Source organism: Pinus tabuliformis, chromosome 1_1 (assembly GCF_031772625.1).
Source record: "Pinus tabuliformis cultivar Carrire ecotype Pingquan chromosome 1_1, CPIR1, whole genome shotgun sequence".
Taxonomy (NCBI): Eukaryota; Viridiplantae; Streptophyta; class Pinopsida; order Pinales; family Pinaceae; genus Pinus; species Pinus tabuliformis.
The window spans coordinates 634,876,739-634,898,629 of NC_142297.1; the positions used below are offsets into that span (position 1 = coordinate 634,876,739).

Below are 21,891 nucleotides of genomic sequence, written 5' to 3' on the forward strand. Positions count from 1 at the left end.
ACATCTCAATCTCTTGCTCCCAACCAACAAGCTCTTCCTCGTTCTCTAGAGTGTGCATTCGTTTAGCTACAAGTCTGCAGAGCCCATGTCCTTTGATCGTGTGCACTGGCTTGATTTCAAGATCATATTCATGCAAGCTTGTCATCTAGTTTGAACGTCATTCACCCAGTTCTTGTTGTACAAGTATTGTGTGGACTGCTAGGTGGGGGACGAAGACTATGCAGTGGTTTTTCAACAAGTAGGGCCTGAAGTGTTTCATTTCCCTGTAAACTACATAATCTTACTTGTTAATGGCAGGGTAGTTGAGCTTTGGTCCCTGCATGCTTTCACTCATGAAGGAGATGGGACATTCATCATTAGCTTCGTCTTTGTGAGTGGGTATTGCAGCTAGTGATTTATCGGAAGTGAAGGTGTATAGCAGGAAATCTTTCTTGAAATCTGGGTTGTAGAGCATAGGCGCTTCTCCAATGTCCTTCCTGATCCAAGTGAATGCATACTTTTACTTCTCACCCCAGCTGTAGACTACATATTTCTTGATCATGTCCTGCATGGGCTTAACTATCTGCGAATAATCTGAGATGAACTTCTGGATGAAGTTTATCTTTCCCAAGAAGGATTGCATAGCTTTCTTGTTGACTAGGTAAGGGATCTGTCTAATGGCTTGGACTTGATCTAGATCCACCTTGATCCTACTCTTGGGAACAATGTGTCCAAGAAGGTTCCCCTCCGACACAGCGAATATTCTTTTTTTGGGATTCAAGGAAATCTTGTATCTCTACCATCACTTAAAGATTGTCTTCAGATCGCGTACGTGGTCTTCTCGTCTTCTTGAGAACACAATCAGATCATTGAGGTATACCACCACGCTCTGTCCAATGAGTCCGCAAAAGGTGATGTCCATAGCGTTTTGAAATGTTATGCCTGCGTTTACAAGCCCAAATGACATTTGTCTATAAGTGAACGTACCCAACTTGGTACGGAAAGTAGTTTTGAGTCTGTCAGGTTCTGCTACTAGAACCTAATTGTATCTTGAGAAACCGTTAAGGAGAGAAAACATTTTTTCCCCAGATACTGTTTGCAAAATATGGTCCATGGACGGCACGGGGTACCTGTCTTTGTCTGAGGCACGATTTACATTCTAGAAAGCAACACACAAGCAGATTTCCTCGAACTTCTTTTGTACAAGAGAAAGGATGGAGGCCCATGTGGAATGTTAAACTTTGTATATGATCCATGCACCCAACAGCTTAGTAAACTCTTTCTGTATTAGGGGTTCAAGCAACAGATGTACTTTCCTCAACTTCCATTGATATAGCTTGACCCCTTATTTTATTAGGATGATATTTTGGATGATCTGCGTTTCATAAGTTTTCAAATCATCATATGTCCATGCGAAGGGATCTTGGTACTATTTGAACAATTAGATAAAGTCTTTCCACTCTGGTGGTGTACAACATGTACCAATATTGACAAAATTCGGATGTTGTTGTGTTCCCAGGTTTATCATTTCATGTCTCATGGTGGAGTTGTGGGTCTTGTTGTTCCTTGGCCCTAGAACTATTCTTACAAATCATATATCTTTTCCAATGATGCCACACCTTTTGTGATAATGTGTCCTTTCATGTTACTAGCTTCCATTTGCAGAGAGTGCTCGTGGTTGTACTTGTCATCGTCTATCGTTGCATCCTTGAAGATGTCAACATTAGCCATGAAATGTAGTATTTGTTGATCATCATTAAACATGTGTAAGTTAGTTATGTTGTTCGGGATAGATGGTTTGTATAAAATTTCAATAGCAAATCTATCCCTAATCGGTGACATTCTCGAGGCTGCATTTTCCAGTGCATTGGCAACTATGTTACGTGTACGTGGTACATAAATGATATTAAATGCTTGAAAGTTTGATATCAGTCACCATACCTCTTGTTGGTAACTTTTGAGATGCGGTGATAAATAGTGAATGGTGTTACATACCTGTCGTACCACTATCTATGAATCACCGACCACTTTGAGTATGACCACATTGAGGCAGATGGCTTTCTACAAGCCCAACACGAGTGCTTCATATTCTGCTACATTGTTCATGCACTCGAACTCCAAGCAACTTGATACCATATGCTTCCTATTCCAACGGTTGATCAAAACACACTCGACTCCTGAGTTGTCCTATTTCTTTGATCCATCAAAGTGCATGGTCCACAACTCATATGTACACAGACTGCTTGATGTGCTAGTACTACTACTACTACTATTGTTGCTACTATTGGTACAATGTGTTGTACAAGTTTCATTACCATTAGTTGGGCAAGGAAGGAGTTCCAACTGCACATCTGGGGAGGTTGGAGATGGTCGTGCAAGATAACACCCCAATGTTGTCTCAAGGAGGTAGTTGTCGAACATGAGTTCTGCGAAGGGCAATGGTTCATTCTCACCATTGATGGGAGTGACATTATGTTTCATGTACCTCTTGGATTCTACACGGACCTAGTTGTAGTTTCCCTTGTACGGAAGCCACATGTGAGACCAGTCTGTAGCAAAATATCCATCTAGCTTGCTAGACCAGTGTCTACTGAGTAATAGACCATATGCTTTTGGTATGTCCACAATAACTATGTTGATGCATCGGTGGACTCAATCTCACGAGATAGTTAGATGATTACGTTTCTTAGTTCACCAATGGCTGGTACCGATGTTCGATCAAGTTGGATGATTCGCATGGATGTCTTTCTCCATTGTGCATTGATCTTCTTAGCAATGGAGAGTGGCATGACGTTGGCCGCTATGCTAGAATCAACCAAATAGTTGTGAATATTGCAGTTGAAAACTTTAAATGAAAGTAGGAATGGAGGGTAACCTGAGTTTGCTTCTTCCATTCAGAGTGTATTGAGCATCGTTGAAAGTGATCCGAGAGGTGTGCTTGCTCCCTTACTGGTAGAGGTTGTGTTGTCTCTTATGGTCTGTCCTAATGCGCGTAGCAGGATATCTCACTGACTATAGATCTTAGCCAACTCAAACAAACTGATGTTCACCCGATTTTTCTTCATGTCATCAACAATGTTGTAATCTAAAGGTGGTAGGCTCACCACGTTGTCCGGGGTAAAATGAGTGTTCGTGTTGTCTAGCAGAGTGTTTTGCAGCTTGCTTCTCATGGATGTGCTTTTGTCCGCCACTATCTTCCCAGAATTGCTTTGTGCTTTCTGCTTTGGGGTGGTCGGTGGATCAATCTTCCTTATCAGCAGTCTGATCTTTTCTTGCATCTCCCAAAGTTTCGGGGGAGCCCCTTTACTCCTATGATTGTAATGGTCAGTTTTCTTCTAGACCTAATTCTCGGTTTTCATCTTTGACACCGTTTGTGAGCACTAATATGCATTCACAACATGCCCAGAGCTTGATGGCTCATTAGGTGCAACCTCTTCGTCACTGTCAATGTCTTCTATTTTCTCTTGCATATTATTTCCTACATCGAGTGTATGACTGTAGAAATAATTTGTAACTCACTTCCAGACAGAACAAGAGTTCTCAGGATGATGTTATTCATGGAAAGAACAGAATTTCGGATCTGCACACTATTCGAGCTGGAGCACAGGATTCTACGCAATTTTTGAAACAAACTGGTTGGTGCTTGATGAGTTGCTTGCTTGTCTTTTCCTAGGTGGGTGACTGCTTACAAATGTGCTTGTTTTACATTGTTTGAGTTTGTACATTTCAGTGGTCAAGATCTTGAGAAGACGAGTGAGGGTCTCAATATCAGTTGGTTGATTGTATCTACCCTTGCTCGTCGTTACTTGGGACTTCCTGCTCACATCCTTGGAGTCCTTTTCCGATTCATCATCCTTAATTACTCCAACTGTACACAGGTCTTTCTCAATGGTGATGGCCTCTTCACAGTTTTCCAACAGTGTTTGATTTACAGCTCACTTGACGTACTGCACAATGCTGGTTGGCAGTGCGGACGTGTAGTAATCAGTGGTGATGGATTCATGAGGTTTAGTGTTTGCTATGAATTTGTTCAAAATATGTGTAAATTTATAATTGAAATCTTTCACTTTCTCTTTTCCCTCCATCTTAAGGCTTCCCAACTCTTTGAGTAGCATGGTTGGGGTCTTGTCATCATCAAACTTCTTAAGGAACATGCATTTGAATGCAACCTAGTTTTGTATAGAGTTCGGTGGAAGGTTGTGATACCAAGTAGCTGCGCGACCATCCAGGATACATGTGAACAATCTACATGCCACATCATCATAACTTACCTCAAGGGTCTGTAGTTGTAGGTATAAGTTGTCTAAGTGCTCTTTTACCTTCACCATGCTGTCAGGGTCGAACTTGATGTTCATTCTCTCCTCTCACCTCAACATCTTATGCAGAACAACCAGGAGAGCCAATGGTCCCTGAGTCATCCATTCAAGATTTGGGTCAGCCATCTCTTCTTCTTCATCATCCTCTTCCTCTCTTTCAGAGCCTGATCGTTCCGGCTCAGAGTCTGTTGGTTCGTCTCTACCTCCACCTCCTTCACTGCCTTCGCCTCTGTCTCTTGTACCAGATTTCGATCCCAAGCTCACAAGGGTGTCTTGTTCACCTTGCCGGAAGATCGTAGGTTGCTATCCATCTTCAATAGCTTCTTCTAGACCTTCAAGTGTGACAAGGACTACTTCTCCCACCGATGATACAACAACTCCTGTGGGAGTGGCTTTTGGCTTCCTAGATGCGTGTGGAAGATGTTGTTTGTCTAGTATCAGTCTGACTGCTTTCACGAACTAGTGAGTGATGGGACAGACAAAGCAAAGTTGATGATATGGAATATCGTGTTCAATTCTGGGAGGTGAGGGGTAAACAACTGCAGAGTCACATGTAGGTGAGAGAGAGTGAGAGTTACTGTCTTGGCTAGATGATTGATGAATGAGTGTGGGGAATTTCAGCCATATACAATTGGTTGCCCTCCTTCTAGCACAAGAAATGTTGACGGTGTTGGACGCACCAACATTCAGGGGATCACCCCAGTGTGAAGTCCCAATTAGACCTCACACCATTTGGTGTGGGAGTCCCATTTGGTATGATGGCTTGATTGCCATTTTCTTAAGGATTTTCCTCAACTCTTTCTTGTTAGCACAGAGAGTGGTGTGCATTGTCTTCGAGAAATGAGGTTCATGTGTCTGGTGAGTGTAAGTGTTACTTGCATCAATGGTTCTCTCACTATAGAGGGAGAGGGTGGGTGTGAGTCCCAAGTTTGTTGGGATGAAGTCCCAAGTTGGTTGGGATGAAGTCCCAACTCGGCTAGGAACACACAACATAACAGGACGTGCACAACTTCCAGAGGAGCAATGCACAAAGATGCATAAATCACAACACACAAGGTAAGATAACATGTACAAAACTCAATGGATGAGTCTGAAGGAGTGAAACGATTGCTACAACAAGTTTGATGTGATAGGTATGTCTAATGTTTCGGAGAGTAGTTTACACGGGCGAGATAGCGTTAACAACATATACAACACATTTCCATTAATAAATTATGTATTACAACAAGTGAAATAGTTCAGATGTAGAACATAGGTTAAGGCAACATGCATCACAAGTGTTAAATATTAGTCTTACAAAAATTACAATAGATGTGTGAAAATGTGTTGGCTTGTTAGCAGGCTTTTGAATTAAGTGAAAGTTCCAAGACACATAGTTACATCATACATCACTAACCTCGAGTGTGGGGAGTTGGAGCCACTACTTACTCCTCAAATAAAAAATTACAGAGTCTCTTATCTATGTGGGAGGAACTGAGGTGAAGAGTCCCTTGCATGTAAAAATGAGGGGTATTTATAGCCAAGGGTTAAACTGACCCTTGTGGTTGTTTGACTACCCTCATGATTATTTGACTTCCATGACTTTTTGACTTTACATGACTCTTTGTACAACAAGTGGGTCTCTTGGACTTCCATGTTACATCACATTGATTGAAAAAATAGCCCATAGTAGAGATGTGGGCGACATGAATCATGACATGAATAGACCTGATAGTGATGGTACAATCATGCTGGTGCTGGAGTACATGTTGAGCTAGAGTGCTACTGGGTGATGGATGTCTTCATGGTGTATCACACCTTCACCTCCGCATGGCGAAGTTTGTGGAGTCTTCAATGGTATTTGGCTCGCTTGATGAGGCTTTGGCATGTTGTTCATTGCTTGCATGTTGGGGAGGCTTGACAAGCTCATCTATCCGCGAAGGTACATGTTTATCTATTTGTTCATCGGTGAGAACATCTTGCATGTTTGCTCGTTCATTTGTCTGTGCACACATCTTTGCAGGATGATCCATTCGCAAGCACCTCCCTTCGCATGCATCGTTCGTTCGTCCATTGGTGAACCTGTCCTTTTGTATGTGCTCCCTTCTTTCATCCCTTTCATTGTCGTGCCATGTTTGTTAGTGTACCTATACCTGCAGTCACTCATGATGAGAGGACATAAAAACTAATACCTCCTAGTCTACCATGACACATGATAATTTCAGATGCAGGTGACCAAGAGAGGCAACAAGGTTGTGAAGCGGGATGATGGATTTGGGCACTATTGATGAAAACTGTGCAAGAGTCACTGGGTGATGAAGATGGGTAAACTGAGTTGACAGTGAGTGTCCGTGAGGTATGGCTGAGCTGGAAGGAAAAATTGCACACATTTTGGGAGTGACAGTCCAGGCTGCAGAAAGGCCAAGTATGCAGGATTTGCATAGTTTCTAGAATCAGTGGGAAGTAGGGGATCGAAGGCCAAATTGCACAATTTTCTGGAGGAACATGCCAGGCTGTAAGGATGGTCAGTAGGTAGATATTGCACAGTTTTGTAGAGGATGTTCCCAAGAGCTTGGCAGTGAACACTGCACAATTCTCAGAGGGAACTGGTACTCAGTTGCTTGGTCACTGGCAGTAGAAACTTCACAATTCCTGGGAGGAACTGACAGTATACTGCTAGGAGCTATAGACGAGGGTAAATGCACTAAGGATGGGAGGTTGGCCTGCTGATAATCTTTGTGCAATTTATGAGATGAGTGGACTGTTAGGTAGCGAAAGTTTGTTGAGAATGCAACAAGATGATGGATCTTAGTGGAAAGAAGTCGCCTTCATTAAGTGGGCCCACGGGCTATTTTTGGCGCAAAGTATATTTTTAGACATATGGATCATGGTCTATGAGTTGCAGGATGCTATTTGTGGATGATTGGTCATGTTGGTAAAAATAGATGGACTTCTATTCTTAGACATATGGGCGGTTTCTATTTTTAGACTGCCAGGCTAAAAATAGAACAGTCGAATATTATTAGCTCATAATAATATTTGGACTATAAACATTATCTTATCCTCTTGGAGCACTTCAGTTTGAGCTACAGATGTGGCACATGCAGCTGTCAGAAGGAAATACACTTTTCTTATGAGTCAGTTGAGCTATTGCATGGTGGACTTCAGTTAGAACTCATGTGGTTGAGTTATGTGGAGTTGATTGAGGAGTTGATGGAGTTGTGTTCAGTTTGACTTGGTTAAACTAGTTGTATTTAGTCTAACTGTAGAATACACTAGTGATGAGTGATATGAATTAATTATTAGTTAATTCACTAATTATTAAGTCATAAATCAACTAAAGAATACATCAGTTAACTCAGTGCATGGACAATTCAGTGGAGATAGGTGCTAGAGGTTGAGATTGCTATCAGTTGTGACTATAGTTGTGCATGAGATTTTGCACATGCATGGATTGAGTAATGCCAATGAGGATTGCGTGGTTCAGCCAAGGAAATACAGGTTTGGTTCAGCCATTCATCATCATTCTCATGTAGGATTGCGCAGTGGAGGTAGGCAAGTAGCAGAGGAGATTTGAACCTGTGATTGATTCAGATCTGAGCTAGTTTGTGTGTAACAGGTGGAGATAGTACTGAGTACTTGTGAGGAGTATTGTACTATGTATTGTTAAATGTTCTCAATCAATATAATATACAGATAGTGTGGGGTTTTCAGTTGTATGCTTTCCCCAGATTACATACTGTGTTAATGTGTGCATGCGATTGATGTTTCATTATTTTTAATTCTGCAAAATTGATGATCAACGTAGAGGAGGTTATGTATTTTGCATGTATTCCGCAATAGTGTATAATCGGGATAATCTCTATGAATAAGTGTCATATTATTCAAAAATTTTACATGGTATCAGAGCTGTTGATCATCAGATCTATTATTTAGAAAGTGTTTATATCTTATTTCTTTAGGCAGAGTCTGTAATCGGGCTCGGTAGCCTTTAGATTCATCCTTCCTTTGGAAGGTGAGATAGCCGGTAAAAGCCCATACAGTCAGTCTCCGTACAAGAAATGCTTTGTTCTCACGAATTTTAGATAAGAAGCGGTTGAGTTTTGAGCTGGTGGAATTCGAATTTGCAGCAGTGTTTTCTTGGTGTCAAAGTTGAAATGTCTTTCAACGGATTGCAATTGGAGTATGCTCTTGAGGGCAGCTCGAATTATATTACATGGAAAGACAAGATGGACGCGGTGTTAGATGATAATGGGTTTAAGGAGTTCATAGAGGCTAAGGTCCCAAAGCCTACTGATACTACTCAAGTTGATTCTTGGCAAAAGAAGACAGCAAAGTGTCGAAGGATTCTATTGGAGGGCTTGAAGGATCACATTGTGTCTAGCCTGCATGGAAAGGCTTCTCCATACTTGATGTGGAAAGTGTTGACCGATTTATTCCAAAGCAAGAGCGACCAGAGGAAGTTGGTGCTCAAGGATAAACTCAGAAACATTAAGTGTGAGAAAGGAGACAATATGCCCAAGTATCTCACGAAGTTCACTCAATGCAGGGATGAGCTGGGAAGTGTGGGGGTGACTGTCGATAATGAGGACTTGGTGAGCTTGGTTGTCCTTGGTCTTCTGAAGAGTTGGCATTCCTATCAGGACTCTATCAATGGTCGAGAGAAATTTCCGAGATGGGAGAGACTTTGGTCAGATCTTGTGCAGGAGGAGATCATGTGGAATACCAGGGACGAATCTTCATCAAAGGCACCTGATGAAGAAAATTGCACTTTGGCTGCCAAAGCAAAGAAGGGGAAGAACAAGAAAGATTCTCATTCCTTTGTGAAAGGCAAGAAGCAGGACATGTCCAAGGTGAAGTGCTTTCATTGTCACCAGCATAGACATTATGCCACAAATTGTCCGCAGAAGAAGAAAAATAAGCAAGTTGCTGGATCTGCAGTAGGAGAGGCCTTAGCCTCGTAGTTTGAGCTTGATTTTTCGTTGATCACATGCTTGGTATCAAGTGTGATGGGATCGGTATGGTTCTTGGATAGTGGTGCGTCTTTTCACATGACAGGAGATCGAGATTTGTTTTTTGATATGGAGGAGAAAGGTCTTGGAGTGCACATCGAGATGGGCGATGATGGTAGATACAGTGTGACCGATATCGGTACCATTTCATTTGAGAGGGAGTTTGGTAAACCCTTCATATTGAAGGAAGTGATGCATGTTCCAGGATTGAAGAAGAATCTTATCTCTGTGGCAATGTTAGAAGACAAGGGATATGATGTTGTTTTCAACGAGGGAAAGGCTTTCCTACATAGTAAGACAACTGGAGAAACCCGGAAGATAGGGGTTCGATTAAGGAACCTTTATTAGTTGCATGTAGATGGTTGCGCAGCAATGGAATGCAAGGCAGAAGGATTGGTGAGTCGGGATGATGGCGAGCTGTGGCACAGGAGATTGGGCCACATTCACCATGGAGCCTTGAAGATACTGCAACAGATTACTACAGGGCTTCCTAAAGGCACTCTTGTGCAGTCAGATCAGTGCAAGGGGTGTACTTTGGGAAAATTTGTGAAAGCCACCTTTCACGAGAAGAATAGTTAAGCCACGACGATCCTTGAGAGAATTCACACAGACGTGTGTGGACCTTTCTCAGTAGCTTTGACAACAAAGCATAGGTACTATGTGATCTTTCTTGATAATTTCTCTCGAAAGTGTTGGATCTTCTTCATGCAGAAGAAGAGCGAGACATACCCAAAGTTCTATGAGTTCAAAGCACTATTCGAGAAGGAGTCGGGGAAGAAGGTGAAGGCTCTTAGGAGCAACAATGTTGGTGTATTCATCTCTGGCGAGTTCAAGGACTTCTGCAACGCAAAAGGGATTTGAAGAGAGCTCATAGCTCCCCATAACCCACAACAGAACGATCGTGGGTGCTGCACGGACGATGTTGCATGATCGGGCCTACCCCTTCACTTGTGGGCGGAAGCATGCAATACTGCAGTATATGTGGAGAACCGTTGTCCTCATATGATACTTGGCATGAGTACACCTGAGGAGGCTTATTCTGTTAAGAGGCTTGATATTTCTCATTTGAGGATTTTTGGTTCTAACGTTTACATGCATGTGACGAAGGATGTTAGGAAGAAGCTGGAGCCAACCGCAGAGATTGGGATATTTGTGAGGTACACTGATACGCCCCACAACTATCGTGTCTATTTTCCAGAAAGTCACAAGACTGTTGTACGACGGGATATCAAATTTCAGGAGGAGAAAGCCATGAAGTGTTCACTTGAGAGGGAGCCACACTTGCATGCAGATGAGGAGCTATTAGTTCCTAAGGATGAGCTTCAGGACGTGGATCAGCCACAGGACGAAGTTCATGGAGTGGAAGAGACCACTCATGCAGCACCAACCATCAAAGGGCGAAAGCGCATTACAGAAGCCGAGCGACTGGCTCAAGATGTAGAGAAGGTTGTAGGACCACCTACAGCTCAACGTAGACAGAGACAGTCACCTGATTGGTACACTGGATACATGGCTCTTGTGAGAAAATGTGTTGTGACTAAGCCATCCTCTTTCGAGGAAGTTGTGGAGGATCCCGCTTGGGTAGATGCCATGGTGGAAGAGTAATTGTTAGAAACAGTGCATGGGAGATTGTCCCAAGACTGGAAGGGAAATCAGTGGTGGGTTCGAGATGGATCTACAAACTGAAGCAGGTAGCTGACAGGAGTGTGGAGAAGTACAAGGAAATATTTGTTGCCCGAGGCTTTTCACAGATAGAGGGGATTGATTATGAGGAGACCTTTGCACCTATCACAAGGTATTCTTCCATACGGACGATTCTTGCTCTCAGCGCAGATGGGGTGGCACATTCATCAGATGGATGTGAAGACTGCATTCCTCAATGGAGTCATTGAGGAGGAGGTGTACATAGAATAGCAAGAAGGTTTCAAGATCTTCAGTAGCGAGTCGCATGTGTGCAAGCTCAAGAGAGAGTTGTATGGGTTGAAAAAAGCACCACGTGCTTGGTACAAATGGATAGACAGTTATTTCACCAGACTTGGATTCTCCAAGAGTGAGGCGGATCCTAACCTATACCAGATTGTGGTGGAGGGTAAGTTGAATATCATTGTACTTTATGTAGACGATTTCATTCTAACAGGTGATGAGCTGTTGATACTTTCATGCAAGGATGATCTTGCTAAGGAGTTTGAGATGAAGGACTTGGGCCTCCTTCATTATTTCCTGGGATTGGAAATTTGGCAGTGCAGTGACGGACTATTTGTTTCTTAGGGTAAGTATTCTCGGGAGATACTGGAGAAGTTCAACATGCATGGCTGCAAGCCTGTTGATAGTCCTCTTCCTAGAGGTTGGAGGAAGGAGGATGCTACTTCAACAGGAGTAGTGGATGCCACTGTTTATCAATAGTTGGTGGGGTCGCTTATGTATCTGGTCAATACACGACCCGATATATGCTATGCTGTTAACTAGCTTTCACAAACTATGGTTAAGCCAACCAAGCTCTTCAGGAAGGCAGGCAAGCATGTATTGCATTATCTCAGAGGCACATCGGGATATGGATTATAGTACAGACAGGAGGATGAGGTGAAGCTATGTGGCTTCATGGATGCAGATTGGGCAGGGAGCCCAACGGATAGAAAGAGAACATCTGGAGGGGTCTTCAATATTGGGTCGACAGTAGTTTCTTGGTACAACAGGAAGCAGAGATCCATGGCACTCAGTTCAGTAGAGGCTGAGTATATGGCAGCAAGTTTGGCTGCATGCGAGGCTATATGGATGAAGAAGATCCTGGTCGGGTTGTTCGGTTCATGCTTGGAGCCTACAGTGATTTATTGTGATAACCAGAGTTGCATTAAACTCTTGGCTAATCCAGTATTTCATGATAGATCTAAGCAAATTGACATCAAGTACCATCATATCAGAGATTGTGTGCAGCGGAGAATCATGTTACTTTCATACATTTCAACGGAGGATCAGGATGTTGATATCTTAACGAAGGCGCTCACCAGGAGCAAATTCGAATACCACCGAGGCAAGATAGGGGTTCTTGATAATCGATATCTTGTTGAGAGGGAGTGTTGAGAATGTAAGAAGATGATGGAGCTTAGTGGAAAGAAGTCACATTCACTAAGTGGGCCCACAGGCTATTTTTGGCGCAAAGTCTATTTTTAGACATATGGATCATGGTCTACGAGTTGCAGGATGCTATTTGTGGATGATTGGTCATGTTGGTAAAAATAGATGGACTTCTATTTTTAGACATATGGGCGGTTTCTATTTTTAGACTACCAGGCTAAAAATAGAACAGTCGAATATTATTAGCTCATAATAATATTTGGACTATAAACATTATCTTATCCTCTTGGAGCACTTCAGTTTGAGCTACAGATGTGGCACATGCAGCTGTCAGAAAGAAATACGCTTTTCTTATGAGTCAGTTGAGCTATTGCATGGTGGACTTCGGTTAGAACTCATGTGGTTGAGTTTTGTGGAGTTGATTGAGGAGTTGATGGAGTTGTGTTCAGTTTGACTTGGTGAAACTAGATGTATTTAGTCTAACTGCAGAATACATTAGTGATGAGTGATGTGAATTATTATTAATTAATTCACTAATTATTAACTCACAAATCAACTAAAGAATACATCAGTTAACTCAGTGCATGGACAGTTCAGTGGAGACAGGTGTTAGAGGTTGAGATTGTTATCAGTTGTGACTATAGTTGTGCATGAGATTTTACACACGCATGGATTGAGTAATGCCAATGAGGATTGCGTGGTTCAGCCAAGGAAATACGAGGATTGTGAGGAGTATTGTACTATGTATTGTTACATGTGCTTAATCAATATAATATACAGATAGTGTGGGGTTTTCAGCTGTATGCTTTCCCCGGATTACATACTGTGGTTCAGCTAAGGAAATACGAGGATTGTGAGGAGTATTGTACTATGTATTGTTACATGTCCTTAATCAATATAATAGACAGATAGTGTGGGGTTTTCAGCTGTATGCTTTCCCCGGATTACATAATGTGTGCATGCGATTGATGTTTCATTGTTTTTAATTCCGCAAAATTGATGATCAACGTAGAGGAGGTTATGTATTATGCATGTATTCCGCAATAGTGTATAATCGAGATAATCTCTGTGAATAAGTGTCATATTATTCAAAATTTCTACAAAGGCCTCCTCATGAAAACTGCCCAATTCCTTGGATGAGAAACCGGTCGACTGTTGGGATGACTGACTGGGAAAACTGTGCAATTTTCTGAGGGAGACAAGGATGGGCACCTGATGTCTCTCTGGCCTATCTATGCAATTTCCTCAGTCAGCCAAGTGGGCAAGGTCAATAGCCTCTGCGCAATTTTGGAGGGGAGTCAGTCCCACAGTGGTTGCTCGGTCCGACTGTCTGGGTAGTCAACATGAGATCTGATTGAATTGCTTGCAATCAACGCAGCTTGGAAATACTTGCTTAATGCTTCTACTCTACTCTAGATGACAGTCGATCGAGTCGATGGTTGAGGTGATGGTCTGGTTATCAGAGGGGAGTCTGGCCATCAAAACTTCAACAAAATGACTAAGTGTGTGAATGATCGAAAGATGCATAGGTGATCATGCGAACACATACTCACATGACTCGACGATGAGATGACTTAAACCATCTAGACACACATGTTCAACATGATTGACCGATGGTGCAAGTGACAAGTGTGACACTCGTGATTGATCATTGATTGACCGTGACAGTGCTTGTGCGACTGTTAATGTGACTCTGTGTGCGAGTGTGATAGATGCCCTCATAGCGAACATAACAAGCAAACACGAAGCGAAGACTTCGAGCATAGCTAGAACATGGTCACAAGCATGACTTAGACACCAACATGCAGAACTTAAATGAAATGCATAAGCAAGGCAGATGCAAAGACTTACATGGGCTCACGGAGTGAACTTGGAGGTGTGTAGTCATTGAGTGAAACTCTCAAGGGAGGCTCCAAAATTGGGTGTAGGCCAACATTTTGGGGGTGTGCCGCTACAACATATCAACAACACACTATAGGTTTCTCAGTAATACATGTTGGAGGTGTTGTAGTAATGTGACATAGGGTGTTGCAGTAATGTGAGTTAGTAGTTTTATTGCAATGTAAAGGTGTTTTAACAACACAGAGGATTTGTAGTAATAAAGAGGTACTTGTGTGAGTTTTTCTAAAGTATTTCTGATAAACTCTATTTAGTTAGCAGAAAGCGGTAGATTTTTTCCTTAATACATAAGAATGAACATTAAAAGTGACATAATTAGAGAAATGTTGTACCTTGGTCACATAATGATTTTTTATGAGACAAATAGGTTATAAGATAGTATAAACATGGGAAAAATATATTTAAAAGGTGGTGAACAAGCTTTGTGAGGATTCCAATTTGTGCACCCATCATCTCCTCCTAGCAAAAAGTGCTGCATGTCCCGAGGCAACTAGATACTTTAAAAGAAAATGAGAGTGACCCCATGGAGGTTTTTGATGATGTAGTTAACCTCTCCTACATTGTAGGTGAATAAATAACCTTTTCTCCTCTCAATCTCACTCTAGTAGGCATCCTCCCATTTCTTAGTCATGCTATAATCAACTTGATATTTTGGGGTCAATATTCAAATCAAGAGGTAGTGAAACTTGAGGCCTATCCATTCATTCCCATAGTTATCCATGCATTTAATATACTTGTGTACTCTTTCCAATGTAGTTGCAATGTTGTTGGGATTGAATGTATATTTTTAGCAGATATCTTATGTGGCCTGCTTCCACCTCTGATCACATCCCTCTACAAGTTCTTTGGACAACACTTATATCTATGTCCTACAATGTTCAATAGATTCTCGTATGTTGTGATCCATGAACTCTATATGTAGAAAGGAGTTCACCTAGCTAAATTGTGTGATGACATCATTATTGGGCCTATAATACTCTCGCACAACCCATTGATTACATCTATTTTTTTTTAGCTAATTGGTGAAAAATTGTACAATCAACATGATTGTTTAGGTATGATACTAAGGATGTCAATTGAACATCCCCCACAAAGTGGTTAGGGTTCCATTTAGGATCGTGATGGAACAAAATATTATGTTGGCGTAATTTGCACGATAAATTATTTTCTTCATTGGTGGTTTCGTAGTAGACCTCTAAGAAGGTAATTGGAGAAGTTATCTTGTAAGAATTAATAGCTATCAATTCTTTCCTCTAAAACATGAGATAATTTACTTGGATATACATGTTGTAGATAGTGGATGGTGCTCTACAGGTGAGTGGAAACTCTAATAGTAAGCCAAGTTGTATATTCTCAGTTTCTAACTTGTCCACTTTTCTTTGTAACCTGGAGGATTTCTCTTCTTCTTCTTTCATTTCTTCCTTTCATTGGCCCACTTATCCCTATGGGTTTCTAGTTGTTATGACCAGTTTCCTCTAAAGATTTTGATAACTAGGGAATGTTTTCCAATTGGCAAAATCCCCTCTTCATAGGTTGCTATCATATTTTTCCACCCATCATCATTCTCCTGCCCTCATACATTTTGGATGTATGTTTAAACAACTTTCTCATTTATTAATTTGACCTCTGTTTGAGTGGGTGCCTCTTGTAACTCAAGTTTATCCTCTTTTGTTTAGATAACTATTTCCTAAATAAAATCTCCCACCCTATTTATTTCCCCTTAAACTAACTCTGGTTTCCTAAATGTTAGTTCATCTTCATTCCTCGTGTCATCAAGGAGGCCCACAAATTAAGCAATGTATTCCAACCCGCTCTAAATATTCATATTATTTTTAGATTTAAAACTTCGTATTAAAAAATGAAAATGAAAAATATTGATTTCAGATAATTTAAACAAAAATATACCCTAAACAATTTAATGAGTTTTGTTAGATCCATCTGAATATCTATTATTTGGTTAGTAACTTAGTGGATAATAAAAGTTGAACATTATAGCAATTTTTGTTTAATGACTGTTGCTGTTACCATTCAGATATTATTTTTCTGTCCGACATTCTCTTTAACTTATTTTCATCCATAAACCTTACATATAATATCTTTACAACTGGACGCATAAAAGCGAAAACCTATAATAAACGATCAAAAGATGTGAAGTCACCAAATTTTCATTCGACAAACTGGGTGTAATCTAAAATTCCATTACCATTACTAAATTTCCATCTGCAACCTCAACCTCAAGTCCTATGACTAGGGAGTACAGACTTTGATTCAGAAACTACAAACAAATGTTCATAACCCTGCGGAGATCACATACGGCGTTTACGAGGCGGTATGGCTATCATATATATCTGAAGAAGAACGCATTTTAAGATCATCGGCAGGTTGATCGATTCGTTTCCTGCTTTTTTCAGAGCTGATAGGATTATCCAGAGGACAGCATCTATCCCCTTCTGCAGACACCATGGTATCCTTAGCTTCAGATACACGGAAATCTTCCCATACGAAGGAGGGTATCCATGGCGATTTCGTTTTGATAACTTTGACATTCAGGTCGCCTTCCAATAATGTTTCCTCCGGCATATCGAAGTACATGTTATCAGCTTTCATATGTTGAATTCTGTCCAACAGAGCCAGAAATTCCTCAAAATCGTCTCCAATACTCCCTAATACCGTGTGCTGGCCCTTGGCCTCATCTTGGTCTATTTCATTATGTGATTCGAACTCCAGCAATCGTTTCAGTCCCCTGGACGAGTCCATGAATCCGGGCTACACAATTAAGTTCAATTAACCAAGGATCGAAGGCCTCTACTAATCTAATGTTGGATGAAAGAATAATTTGTCAATTAATAAGATGTTAACTTCAAAATTATGGAAACTCCAAAAAAATAATTTGTTAACTATGTTGTCACCAAATTTATGAGAAACTAGGTCAAACATAAACTGTATTACCAAAATTATGCGAAACTAGATCAAGGTTAGGCCGTAACTAGCTCCATTCCGCTTATATGTAGAATCCCGAATAACAAAATCATAGGGCATTCTTCGCGTTGTTGCAGTGGCCAAAACCCAATAATCTTCACAGGCAGAGACAGCTCCAAATCACATGGAAACCCTGCGCAATTTCTGAGATGGGCGGACTGTTAGGTAGCGAAAGGCCTCCTCATGAAAATTGCGCAATTCCTTGGATGAGAAACCGGTCGACTGTTGGGATGACTGACTCGGAAAACTATGCAATTTTCTAAGGGAGACAAGGATGGGAACCTGATGTCTCTATGGCCTATCTATGCAATTTCCTCAGTCAGCCGAGTGGGCAAGGTCAATAGCCTCTGCGCAATTTTGGAGGGGAGTCAGTCCCATAGTGGTTGTTGGGTCTAACTGTCTGGGTAGTCAACATGAGATCCAATTGAATTACTTGCAATCAACACAGCTTGGAAATACTTGCTTAATGCTTCTACTCTACTCTGGGTGACAGTCGATTGAGTCGATGGTGAGGTGATGGTCTAGTTGTCAGAGGGGAGTTCGGCCATCAAAACTTCAACAAAATGACTAAGTGTGTGAATGATCAAAAGATGCATAGGTGATCATGCAAACACATACTCACATGACTTGACGACGAGATGACTCAAACCATCTAGACACACATGTTCAACATGATTGACCGACGGTGCAAGTGACAAGTGCGGCACTCGTGATTGATCATTGATTGACCGTGACGGTGCTTGTGCAACAGTTAATGTGACTCTGTGTGCGAGTGTGATAGATGCCCTCATAGCGAACACAACAAGAAAACACGAAACGAAGACTTCGAGCATAGCTAGAACATGGTCACAAGCATGACTTAACCACCAACATGCAGAACTTAAATGAAATACACAAGCAAGGCAGATGCAAAGACTTACACGGGCTCACAGAGTGAACTTGCGGATGTGTAGTCATTGAGTGAAACTCTCAAGGGAGGCTCCAAAATTGGGTGCAAGCCAACATTTTGGGGGTGTGCTGCTACAACATATCAACAACACACTATAGGTTTTTCAGTAATACATGTTTGAGGTGTTGTAGCAATGTGACGTAGGGTGTTGCAGTAATGTGAGATAGTGGTTTTATTACAATGTAAAGGTGTTTTAACAACACAGAGGATTTGTAGTAATAAATAGGTACTTGTGTGAGTTCGTCTAAAGTTTTTCTGATAAACTCTCTTTAGTTAGCAGAAAGAGGTAGATTTTTTCCTTAATACATAAGAATGAACATTAAAATTTGACATAATTAGAGAAATGTTGTACCTTGGTCACATAATGATTTTTTATGAGAAAAATAGGTTATAAGATAGTATAAACATGGGAAAAATATATTTAAAAGGTGGTGAACAAGCTTTGTGAGGATTCCAATTTGTGCACTCGTCATCTCCTCCCAACAAAAAGTGTTGGATGTCCCGAGGCAACTAGATACTTTAAAATAAAATGAGAGTTACCCCATGGAGGTTTTTGATGATGTAGTTAACCTCTCCTCCATTGTAGGTGAGTAAATAACCTTTTCTCCTCTCAATTTCACTCTAGTAGGCATCCTCCCACTTCTTAGTCATGCTATAATCAACTTGATATTTTGGGGCCAATATTCAAATCAAGAGGTAGTGAAACTTGAGGCCTATCCATTCATTCCTATAGTTATCCATGCATTTAATATACTTGTGTACTCTTTCCAATGTAGTTGAAATGTTGTTGGGATTGAATGTATATTTTTAGCAGATATCTTATGTGGCCTGCTTCCACCTCTGAACACATCCCTCTACAACTACTTTGGAAAACACTTATATCTATGTCCTACAATGTTCAATAGATTCTCATCTGTTGTGATCCATGAACTCTATATGTAGAAAGGAGTTCGCCTAGCTAAAGTGTGTGATCACATCATTATTGGGCCTATAATAGTCTCGCACAACCCATTGATTACATCTATTTTTTTTTAGCTAATTGGTGAAAAATTGTACAATCAACATGATTGTTTAGGTATGATAATAAGGATGTCAATTGAACATCTCCCACAAAGTGGTTAGGGTTCCATTTACGATCGTGATGCAACAAAATATTATGTTGGTGTAATTTGCACGATAAATTATTTTCTTCATTGGTGGTTTCGTAGTAGGCCTCTAAGAAGGTAGTTGGAGAAGTTATCTTGTAAGAATTAATAGCTATCAATGCTTTCCTCTAAAACATGAGATAATTTTCTTGGATATACATGTTGTAGATAGGGGATGGTGCTCTACAGGTGAGTGGAAACTCTAATAGTAAGCCAAGTTGTATATTCTCAGTTTCCAACTTGTCCACTTTTCTTTGTAACTTGGAGGATTTCTCTTCTTCTTCTTTCATTGGCCCACTTAGCCCTATGGGTTTCTAGTTGTTATGACCAGTTTCATCTAAAGATTTTGATAGCTTGGGAATGTTTTCCCATTGGCAAAATCCCCTCTTCATAGGTTGCTATCATATTTTTCCACCCATCATCATTCTCCTTCCCTCATACATTTTGGATGTATCTTCAAACAACTTTCTCATTTATTAATTTGACCTCGGTTTGAGTGGGTGCTTCTTGTAACTCAAGTTTATCCTCTTTTGTTTAGATAACTATTTCCTAAATAAAATTTCCCACTCTATTTATTTTCCCTTAAACTAACTCTTGTTTCCTAAATGTTAGTTCATCTTCATTCATCAAAGAGGCCCACAACTTAAGCAATGTATTCCAACCCCCTCTAAATATTCATATGATTGTTAGATTTAAAACTTCGTATTAAAAAAAAATAAAATGAAAAATATTGATTTCAGATAATTTAAACAAAAATATACCCTAAACAATTTAATGAGTTTTGTTAGATCCATCTGAATATCTATTATTTGGTTAGTGGATAATAAAAGTTGAACATTATAGCAATTTTTGTTTAATGACTGTTGCTGTTACCATTCAGATATTACTTTTCTGTCCGACATTCTCTTTAACTTATTTTCATCCATAAACCTTACATATAATATCTTTACAACTGGACGCATAAAAGCGAAAACCTAAAACAAGCGATCAAAAGATGTGAAGTCGCCCAATTTTCATTCGACAAACTGGGTGTAATCTAAAATTCCATTACCATTACTAAATTTCCATCTGCAACCTCAACCTCAAGTCCTATGACTAGGGAGTACAGACTTTGATTCAGAAACTACAAACAAATGTTCATAACCCTGCGGAGATCACAGACTGCATTTACGTGGCGGGACGGCTATCATATATATCTGAAGAAGAACGCATTTTAAGATCATCGGCGCGTTGATCGATTTGTTTCCTGCTTTCTTCAGAGCTGATAGGATTATCCATTGGAGGACACCATCTATCCCCTTCTGCAGACACCGTGGTATCCTTAGCTGCAGATACACGGAAATCTTCCCATACGAAGGAGGGTATCCATGGCGATTTCGTTTTGATAACTTTGACATTCAGGTCGCCTTCCAAGAATGTTTCCTCCGGCATACCGAAGTACATGTTATCAGCTTTCATATGTTGAATTCTGTCCAACAGAGCCAGAAATTCCTCAAAATCGTCTCCAATACTCCCTAATACCGTGTGCTGGCCCTTGGCCTCATCTCGGACTATTTCATTCTGTGATTCGAACTCCAGCAATCGTTTCAGTCCCTTGGACGAGTCCATGAATCCGGACTATACAATTAAGTTCAATTAACCAAGGATCGAAGGCCTCTGCTAATCTAATGTTGGATGAAAGAATATTTGTCAATTAATAAGATGTTATCATCAAAATTATGGAAACTAGAAAAATAATTTGTTAACTTTATCACTAAAATTATGAGAAATTAGGTCAAACATGAACTTTATTACCAAAATTATGCGAAACTAAGTACTAAACCAAAATTATACGAAACTCAGTGAAACTTAGACTTTATTACCAAAATTATGCGAAACTAGATCAAGGTTAGGCCGTAACTAGCTCCACTCCACTTATATGTAGAATCCCGAATAACAAAATCATAGAGCATTCTTCCCGTTGTTGCAGTGACCAAAACCCAATATTACCAAAATTATGCGAAACTAGATCAAGGTTAGGCCGTAACTATCTCCACTCCGCTTATATGTAGAATCCCGAATAACAAAATCATAGGGCATTCTTCCCGTTGTTGCAGTGGCCAAAACCCAATAATCTTCACAGGCAAAGACAGCTCCAAATCACATGGAAACCCTCTGCTTATTTTCCATTATAAAGAGCGATTTTTGCAAGGGACTGTACTGGAAAAGTTGATTAAAAAGGAATCCGAAATAAAACAACACTGTAGCGGTAGTTGCTCTGGCAGATTCTAGATGGTAGAAAGTAGGGATTGGCATGATAATCGTGACCTCAATTATCAAATGCGCATGAATATACGAGCCATTCTGTCCAATCGAAATTCACATTTTCCAATGAAATAATGATGACTGCTACCAAACAAAAATTCCTGGCCAATCAAAATGAGTGTCTTTCTGGTGCTCTGAAACGGCATTCATGATAAGGCAAACAAAAGTGTTTCTCGTGTTCTCAAAAAGCATTCATGACAAGACCAATGTGACGTTAGCATGCTGAGCTCAGCGTCTTTCTAGACCTTTCTTTATAT

The 21,891-nt window shown here is 40.6% G+C and overlaps 2 protein-coding genes across 4 annotated transcripts; both read right to left on the bottom strand.

Annotated features, from left to right (window-relative positions):
* Nucleotides 1-16,408: 16,408 nt before the first annotated feature.
* LOC149214922 (uncharacterized) lies at nt 16,409-17,365 on the bottom strand. Of its 2 annotated transcripts, none has more exons than XM_089391007.1 (2): nt 17,207-17,365; nt 16,409-17,070 (listed from the first exon to the last, which is right to left on the bottom strand). In XM_089391007.1, the coding sequence occupies exon 2, from the start codon at nt 17,012-17,014 to the stop codon at nt 16,577-16,579; it is 438 nt and encodes a 145-aa protein (XP_089247133.1). In that variant the 5' UTR covers nt 17,015-17,070; nt 17,207-17,365; the 3' UTR covers nt 16,409-16,576. The 2 variants fall into 2 exon arrangements, with proteins under 2 accessions (XP_089247133.1, XP_089247132.1); XM_089391006.1 differs by having other exon boundaries at nt 16,411-17,023.
* Nucleotides 17,366-20,327: 2,962 nt separating this feature from the next.
* LOC149214923 (uncharacterized) lies at nt 20,328-21,502 on the bottom strand. 2 transcript variants are annotated; one of them, XM_089391009.1, is made up of 2 exons: nt 21,193-21,502; nt 20,328-20,947 (listed from the first exon to the last, which is right to left on the bottom strand). In XM_089391009.1, exon 2 carries the CDS (start codon nt 20,936-20,938, stop codon nt 20,498-20,500), a length of 441 nt encoding a protein of 146 aa, XP_089247135.1. In that variant the 5' UTR covers nt 20,939-20,947; nt 21,193-21,502; the 3' UTR covers nt 20,328-20,497. The 2 variants fall into 2 exon arrangements, with proteins under 2 accessions (XP_089247135.1, XP_089247134.1); XM_089391008.1 differs by having other exon boundaries at nt 20,328-20,994.
* Between the last annotated feature and the right edge of the window lie 389 nt (nt 21,503-21,891).